Genomic DNA, 9,497 nt, shown 5'->3' on the forward strand with positions numbered 1-9,497 from the left:
TATTTCATTTTTAAAGTATTGATTCCAAAGTCTAAAGTTTCGAGATAACTCTGGATAGCCAATTTCGACACTCCCCTCTAACAGCATTGATTAAATTTATCACCTCATTCAACACCCAAAGCATTCATAACTGTCTGGGAATGATAAAGAAGACAATTGTCTTCACCATTAAAAAATTAGGAAAGACTGCAGCGAACATAAGAAACATACAATGTAAACAAATTGTGATATTTCAGGCTTTCCATGATTTCAGCACAAAGTGAGACCAGGGTCCGAGTTAAAATGGACATCAGAATATAAGACAGTAAGCCTTACCTTGATCTACAACTTGGAAGTCTGTTGTAACAAGGGGTGGGACCTGTCCTCTTAGATTTGTGATAAATTGCTGACCTCCTCTAGTTTTCCTGTCATCATCTATTACTTGAATCTACAAATAAATAGGAATGTAAAGAAGTTTTACATATCTTTTATGGGAAATAAATATCATTATTATGGCCAATAGATATCGTTTTAAATTAGAAATTGCATAAAATCATTATGAATATCTAATACTAGTCATCAATAAAAATAAATAAAAAAATGTCCATTTGCAATTTGGGTCTTATAGACATGAAAAGAAATCAAACCATATCATGAATCTGGCGAGTATTTTCTCATACAATGTCATAAAAAAACTACATGTAGCTCAGGCTTTGGAATCTTATAATGTTCCTGAATTTCATTCATAAAAAGAATGTTATTTGTTGAAAAAAAATGACAACCTGAAAACACAATGCCTCCAGCAACCATCCTCGGACACAGGATGAAAATCCACTCTTAGAAATAATAATCACAAAAGATGTCTCACACATAGGTTTGAAATTTGAGTCCTCTAGATACATTGTATGTTTTTCTACACCTTTATCAAACCCCCAATATTGAACAATGAATGTAACCATGTCCACTGAACTTACTGCACTTGGCATCTGATCAGGATCCAGTCTCTTTGGAGCTGGCTGTTGCGCCTGTGGTTGAGGTTGCATTCCACCTGGACCAGGGGGCTGTCCATACCCCCCTACACCACCCTGAGGTGGCATCCCCATTCCTCCTGGTGGTGGTGGACCTCCAGCTTGGTATCCCATTCCTTGCGGACCTACTTGGCCGGTCCCCGGTGGGGTGGCGGGCGGAGTCATGCTTGACCCCATTGGGGGCGGGGCACCTGCACCATAAGCTGGTCCTTGCCCCATCGAGGTAGGGGGTGGTGCTCCTGCATAGCTACTCAGAAGGGGCGGTCCCCCTGTGCTTGGTTGACCATAGTTTGTATTTGTTGGAGGAGCACCTGTGTAACTTGATGATGGAGGGGGTGCACTGGAGTAGTTATTAGTTGAAGGTCCTGGAGCGTAACTTGTTGGGGGCTGGCCTTGGTACCCTGAAGGAGGTGCTTGGCTGGAAGGCGGTGGTGCCCCATATCCCCCTGACGTAGATGGTGGTGGGCCTCCTACAGGACCTCCCTGCAGCAAAATTAGATTGATGAAAGTATAAGACAAAGACATTGGTCACATCAAATTCATCAAAGCTATAGCTTGGCACAATCTAGACAAGGGGCAAGGTTGAACACAAAATAAGGTGGCCTGCGCAGAATGGGATGGTATGGTATTATTGGAGGCTGCTAAATTCAAGCAAGAAAATTGTGATACCCAGCTTGCAAATCATCTTTCAAAAATTGTTTAAGCTATGATGATACTTAATATCATGTCAACATTTCTGGCGAAATTGATTACATCTACACCAGTTTAGAGTTTTTTCATCAATGGAACGGGTCCCATTTGGAGCAACGCTGTTGAGACCTGATTTACATAAATAACCATGATGATCTCCACACACATTACGCACATAGCTTGTCCTACCATATTATAGCCTGGGCGGGGTGGACCACCAGATACATTCATAGCCGACATCTGATTGGTTACTTGCTTCATGGGTTGAGCTCCGCCTGGCGGGGGTGGGGCACCAGGCTGGTAGAAACCAGGTTGTGAGCTGGACACTGGTGGTCTGTGGGTTCAAGTTTAAACACACAAATGATACATTACATGCACTACAACCTCAAATTGAGTAACATACTAATGAACAAATTTATTCAGTAAATAGAAAAATGGATATTTGGTTTTTGTTTAATGCAAAGTATGGTAACTAAAAAAAAAAATCTTCAATCAGAAGCATCTGACGCAAGATTGCTATGTAATTTAAAGGTTGTTAAGCATCAACTTTCATGGGGTTTATGAGTCTATATGTGTTCCCAATAAACCGATAAAATAAAATAGAAATTAAGTTTACATTATGCAGTTGCTAGTACTGTATGTTTATTACTCTCACATCATATGGTAAAGTCATCATATTCATGTGATTTGATTCAATGGTTCCGCATAATTGGCGAAGCCTAAAATATGCAGGCACATGTATGTGTATATCACAGCAATTTCCATTGGTCTTCAAAGACTTTGTTGTTATCAAATTGTAATCTACTTCCCATGAAAGGTCAGGACAGACTGACTTTTAAACCTACTTTCCAGCATTTGTCACTATCCAAGAATCGCCTACAAAACTTACCTGGTTTGCTGATAACTCCCCGGGAGATTTTGTTGGGGTTGTCCCTGAGGTGGTTGTCCTCCCATTGGAGGAGGAGCGCGTTGTCCTTGTCCTGGTGGCCCCTGTCCAGGAAGTCCTTGCCCAGGTCCAGCTGGCCGCTGCCCTTGTAAAGGGTACCCACCCATCCGTCTAGGTGCCCCAAACTGGTTATTACTCGGACCTGATGGCGGAGGTCCCGACGATGGTCCATTCATGGATGACCCTCCATACGAGTTCTGCGGTGGCCTGTTATCACCATATGCACCTCCTGCAGGCGGTTTCCCAGGCCCAGGGGGAGGCGGAGCTCCTGCAGGTGAACCTCCCTGTTGGCTAGGCTGGTTACTATAGCTTCCATAAGCGTTGGGTGGAGCCTGACCTTGGGGAGGAGCGTAAGAGTTGTATCCTGGTTGCTGATATCCACCCCCAGGTGGTTGGTTCATGTAACTCATCCTCAGGACAGGATTGCTTGACTTCAGCTCCAACAAAATATATACTGTATACAGTTTATTTTCACCTGAAAGAAGAAAGAACAAGACACATTTTGCTTCAATAAAACCTAAATAGTTTATCTTCACCTTAAAGGTAAATAGGATAAAAAGAAATATATGAAACTTCAAATTCTAAAACATCTGAGGATCTTAAGTACCATAATTTTATCATGTACAATGTTTTTACTGTAGGTCCGATTACGAACTGCACAAATGCCTAAATCCCCAATTTCATCAATCAGCAAACAAAATCAATAAAAATAAATGGTCCAAACCCATGTTTAGAGATTAACAGGCAGAATCAAAGTGTGTGAGTGACTGCAGAGGAAATAGCTAAAATTGCAAAAGCTCCTTTACTTTAGTACAAACAATGTGCACAAAAGACTGAAGTCTGTAAATTAGCTGAAAATTAAAAAAATGTAGCTGACATAAGCAAAGATTAGTAGCTGAACTTTACATGCTCCAAGTCTTGAAAAGATAATTAGATCTGTGTCATCTTCTGACCCCCCCCCCCCCAAGGTGCTTGGAGTGGCATGCAACAGGCAAATCGGTGTGAATGTCTGAATGAGAATTCCACAATGATCTTGAGATCAAGCCAAAATACAGCCATTCTGGATTGCGATATTCAGAGAAGCAGTGGGCATATTGACCTTGTGATTGAGAGGGTTGCTCTGACATTTGCGAACAGTAAATGATGGGGAAATTTGCTAGAAGCCGGCCGGTGCAAAACTGCATTAGCGCCAAAATATTTCTCTAATTACATTACAACTTTTGGAAAATAAAACTTCTAAGTTCTAACTAGGGCTGCCTGAGCCTAGACTCAAAAATGGAGAAAAAAAAAATAAGGCCATAGATCTATATGGCTATGCCTATTTCAAAAATTCAATAGAATCTAGGGTCTAATAATAAAGCCCTAATGTAAAGCGGTGACTATGTGTGATTTTAGGCGTGATCAGGGGCCTATTTCATAAAGGTACAGCGTCAGCGTCAAGTCCCAAAACAGCGTCAAATTTTCACCTGCAGCGTCAAATTAAATATTTGACGCTGCAGCGCATTTCATAAAAAGTTGACGCTCCAGTAGGAGCGTCAACTTTTTACTGGAGCGACAAGTATGGTTACTGGAGCGTCAAATAGGGTTAAATATTTGACGCTGGTCATGGGGGAGCGTCAAGTTGACACTGTAAAGGGTTTTTCATTGTTAAGAATGGTGTACGTTGTGCTCAGGCATGCCCAAAGGGCTCTTACAAGAGAACAGATATTTAGAGCAATGTCTGTGATAATGCTAATAAAGAAAATATTAATGTAATGCTTTCTAGTAGAAATGCTGTTTCTTTTTTTTGGTTCTACCTAACCCCCAAAAAAAAAAAATTCTAAAAATTCCTCCGAAACAGCAAATTTTTCAGTCTTTCCCAGGGCAGGCAAAGGGAAAAAAAGGGAGGCAAGTTATAGACAGACTTAAAAAAAAAAAAAATTGAGAGGATTTTTTTTCTTGTGGGAAAAAATAGAGGAAGGTAGATCTATTATGTGGAAGTGTTTAATGCAAGGCCTAAATTAAAAAAGCCCTAGGCCATAAAAAAGGTTACACTTCGTAATTCGGAAGGTCCGTAATTCCGAAACACGTAAATTGCCTATACCTCGATGTTCGTTAATCTGAAAGCGTAAAAGAGTTCGTTAATCCGAACATTTGTGGCGTTATTCCGAAGGTTCGACAATCCGAAAACGAAATAAGGTTTGATGTTCCGAAGGTTCGTTAATCCAAGAACGAAATAAGGTTCGTTGTTCCGAAGGTTCGTTAATCCGAAAACGAAATAAGGTTCGTTAGTCCGAAAACAAAATAACGTTCGTTAACCATTTCGTTTTCGGATTAACGAACCTTCGGAATTACGAACCTCACTTCGTTTTCGGACTAACGAACCTTCGGAATAATGAAGCTTCGGAATTACGAATGTATGCGATAAAAAAATGATTGTTTTTTTTTTTCTGTTTCTGACTTTCTAAAAAAAAAAAATTGTGGTCATGGCATTGTTGAATCCATTTACTGAATGGTTATTCACCGTTGAAACCGATAACTTAAGAATCATTTCCATTTTGAACAAAAATAATCTTTTAAGGTCATTTTCGATGTTTCATGCATAATTAGAGCCTACAAATTTACTTGCTTCAGGGTGATCATACAGCACTGCACCAGCAGTGGGCCGCCGCCTGCCTTGTTGTTGATACAACCTTGCATTACCGACACAAATAGTCAAGTGTGGGACTGGGATTAAACTTGTACGGTAGAAAATTTGTTGAAGGTGAAATTTCGACCGGCAATAATAATAAATTGTCCCCCTTTTTAAAATAATTTTTTCCCTGGCATAGGGCTAAATGAAATCAATTCTCTGAAAACTTACACAATGGAGAAACAATGCTATGCCATCCTGTGACAAATAGATATTTTCTTCTTACTCTCTTCTAGAATTGCAAACTATCGCCATAGAGCCATCACTCTGCTTCAACTGCTAGTCTTATGCTGCAGACCCTGTTTGCAGCTGCTAAATAATAATTTCGCTCCCGAAAAAATGAATAAGCAAAAAAAAATAATATTCTCTTTCAATTTTTCTTCTTCTAATTATGCTTCTCAAAGGTGGGGGGGGGGGGGCACGGGCCGGCTGTGCCCCCCCCCCCTGGATCCACCAGTGCTTTCTACCAAAACTTATGACTTGAATTGAAAACAAAAAACTGGAGAGAAAGGGGATTTCCCCCTAATCAGCCTCGTACATGACTATTCAAATAAATAGCTGGAAAGTCAAGCTGACTTTCCAGCGAATGTGCTTTTATGAAATGCAAAGTTGCTAGCATAGCAAGTTGCTAGCATAGCAAGTAAAAGCTGCTATTCTACCAGAGTTGCTATGATAGCAACTTGCTATGATAGCAACTCTTTATGAAATGGGCCCCTGGTCATGCTGATTGTGTGTTGGTGATATTGTCATGACTCAGACTGTGCTGGCTTGTGAAATAAATTGAGTCGAACTTGGAAGTTGGAGCCCACTGAGACTTGGAGTTGGAGACTTAAAAGGACAAGCCCACCCCAACAAAAAGTTATTTTTAATAAAAAAGAGAAAAATCAAACAAGCTCAACACCGAAAATTTGATCAAAATCGAATGTAAAATATTAAAGAAAGTTATGACATTTTAAAGTTTCGCTTAATTTCACAAAACAGTTGCACATCCTGGTCAGTATGTTATTGTTGTTGCTGTATATGAATGCATGTGAGGGAACTGATGGAAGGAAGTATGCATATGAGGGAACTGATGGCGTCATCCACTCACTATTTCTTTTGTATTTCATTACATGAACGATGAAAGATTCCATTTTTCCCCATTGTCCTGTGAAAGAAAGTTTTATTCCTCTCTGAACATGTGGAATTACCATTGTTTCAAAAAAATTTGGTTCAGTCAAGTTAGTCCTCATTGTCAAATCTCTGAAAATGTACCCCAAGGTTTTTTCCAAGAAAATCATACATTGCAAAGGCATTCTGCTCAATAAGCTGACTTATATTTAAAGAGCCATCGACTCGACGACTTGGCGAGATACTTTATTTTATCTTGCCATGTCGACATAATAACCTTATTATATCAACATAGCGAGAAACGGTATCTTGCCAAGTTGACTTATAAAACTAAAAAAGCTCAACACCGAAAATTTGATCAAAATCGAATGTAAAATATTAAAGAAAGTTATGACATTTTAAAGTTTCGCTTAATTTCACAAAACAGTTGCACATCCTGGTCAGTATGTTATTGTTGTTGCTGTATATGAATGCATGTGAGGGAACTGATGGAAGGAAGTATGCATATGAGGGAACTGATGGCGTCATCCACTCACTATTTCTTTTGTATTTCATTACATGAACGATGAAAGATTCCATTTTTCCCCATTGTCCTGTGAAAGAAAGTTTTATTCCTCTCTGAACATGTGGAATTACCATTGTTTCAAAAAAATTTGGTTCAGTCAAGTTAGTCCTCATTGTCAAATCTCTGAAAATGTACCCCAAGGTTTTTTCCAAGAAAATCATACAGACCTATTTACCTATTTCTTTCAAATTTTTATGAGATATTTGGCACACTAACTCATAAGTTTAATGATGTAAGGAACATTATATTTATAAACTGAAAGATTTTGTGAAATAAAAATAAATTTATGTTAAATCTTAAAACTCATAAGGTGTGCAGACTTGGGGACCACCATCAATCATATAGAGTCCAACTATTTTGTGATTTATCGAAACTTTAAAATGTCGTAACTTTTTTATTTCAGTAGTTTTCTACGTGTACCCGATTTTGATTAAATATTCGTCATATGTTCATCGTTATTCTTGTTTGATTTTTGTCTATCGATTCAAATCAATATTTTTCTGGGGTGGACTTGACCTTTAAGTTTGGCCTGCATTGCCATTGTTTTTCACTGTGTGTGAGTGTGAGTTGAAAATTTCAACTGAATTTGGCTAAAATTTCTGCTATCAGTACGGTAGTTGCGTGATCAAATGCCAAATCAATGACAAACAAAGTATAGTGAGTGATTGTATTACCCACCGGCCTTGTATTACCGAACGTGCGCATCATACACATCATAAAATAATTCCATACGCTCAAAATTTTGCAACATCCTTTCAAAGAGAACTTGAATAGAAAGATGATGAAAAATTGTCAAAAACACAATTTCAAAGTCTTAATATTCGAAAAATAATAAAATATGGTCAAAATAGCGCATCAGTGATTTTGTTGTTTTTTCAACTTTTCCCATAAAAAACACACGTTCGGTAATACGATACCTTTTTCAAGTGACCAAAATATTTCACATGCGAAGAGGGGTCCGATTGGAAGCTAATATCGTAAATAGGAAAAACGATTTCGGCCAAATTTTTACATATTTATATTTTGTAGGTAATTGTGTATTCATGGTGAAAGTTTGGTGAATTTTATGAGAATAGTGTGTTCGGTAATACGATCCACTGGCACTATATTACTAGGGTGTCTGAAGCCACACTGAAAAGTGTCAGCATAAAACAGGCTAATTTAGGGGAAAATATGGCACATTTTTTCGGGGCAGTTCAGGCTACTAGAAAAATGTGATCTGAATTGATTATTAACTTGTGTTTGGCATGTATGGAGAGAGAAAATTCAGGGGCTTCTTTTGACAGTAAGGACAAGTTTATAATTATATGATCATTTTAGGATTTAGAGATAAATTGCAAACCCTAATTTTTTTGTGTGTTGCCATTTCTCCATGCGTTTTCTATGGGAAAATGAAATTTATGTTTTGCACAATTTTTTTCACTTTGCCGCAATTTTCATTGTGATCTGGTTTCCAAATCTTTATAAAAATCATACCATCAGATAGAGCATAAAAAATCCTATTTGACTCTTTATGGACAAGTTTTTGGCATTAATAATAAATTTATAACAGCTCTCGGAAGCTAAAAATTTGGATTTGTGTGTGTCCATTTCTTAACTACACAGTCTATAGGCAGACAGAACACATGACATATTCAAGACAAGTCAGACTCAGAGGCAGAGCCAGATTTGAGCCAGCAGGCAGCACTGCAGCAGCAGCCGGGCCGCGTCAGCATGCAGAGGAATCTCATCGGATAAACGAGGGCGATTCACCGGGCGCTGCCCCCATAGCAATTGCGTGCGAAACGAACCGGCTCCAGACGTGCGAACAAGATGTTACATTTCATAGTCACGTTTCACGTCCCTTTTAACATACATTCTAGACATCAATTCACCACAAAATTTATTTTCATACATGGGGAATACATATCTCATGCAGAAATTTACCACAAATCCAGATAAAAACATAGAACTCACCTGAAGAAATCCGGAAATAACCCCTATTCCACACAGGACCGGCCCAATAGTGTGTGCCACGTATGGTTACAGAGCACTGACCTGGGTCATTGCACATGCGCAATATAGCCACGTCACTGAATAATCCACGAGAGAGAGCTCGAGAGACAGAGAGGGATCATATTTATCTCTTTCCCATTTTTATTGCTCAGAGAAAACTTAAAGTAACAAAAACAACAACAACAACAAAAATAATTGGTTTCTGGAACTGTATAGAAACACAAACATGACAACATTGTATATAATCATAGAGCTATTACTGTAATAGCTCCATGATATAATATATCGAAGGAATATAATAGTGATATATATATCAAACTATAATTGTGAAAAAAATATATTCGGGAATATTTCAATTTGTTGAAAGTTTGTTATCTATCCACAGTGCTCGAATCTCTTATTTTTCCAAAATATATCAAACTGTTGTCTTTATCTGCAGAATGTCTTGATCTCAATACATCGAAATTACCCCTTCTAAATATGTTTAGCAACAAAATCATGATCGACTATGTT

General features: G+C 38.4%; 1 protein-coding gene across 1 annotated transcript in view; it reads right to left on the reverse strand.

The window, feature by feature from the left end:
* LOC129282244 (protein transport protein Sec24C-like) overlaps positions 1-9,051 on the reverse strand; it is a 28,088-nt gene extending 19,037 nt beyond the window's left edge. The window contains exons 1-5 of the mRNA XM_054918172.2: positions 8,946-9,051; positions 2,587-3,118; positions 1,887-2,031; positions 954-1,490; positions 316-427 (exon numbers count right to left, since the gene is read on the reverse strand). Coding sequence (XP_054774147.2) covers positions 316-427; positions 954-1,490; positions 1,887-2,031; positions 2,587-3,118; positions 8,946-9,042 — 1,423 coding nt within the window. The 5' untranslated portion in view covers positions 9,043-9,051. The remainder of the gene's footprint in view (positions 1-315; positions 428-953; positions 1,491-1,886; positions 2,032-2,586; positions 3,119-8,945) is intronic.
* Between the last annotated feature and the right edge of the window lie 446 nt (positions 9,052-9,497).

The sequence above is a fragment of the Lytechinus pictus genome, chromosome 18, assembly GCF_037042905.1.
Source record: "Lytechinus pictus isolate F3 Inbred chromosome 18, Lp3.0, whole genome shotgun sequence".
Taxonomy (NCBI): Eukaryota; Metazoa; Echinodermata; class Echinoidea; order Temnopleuroida; family Toxopneustidae; genus Lytechinus; species Lytechinus pictus.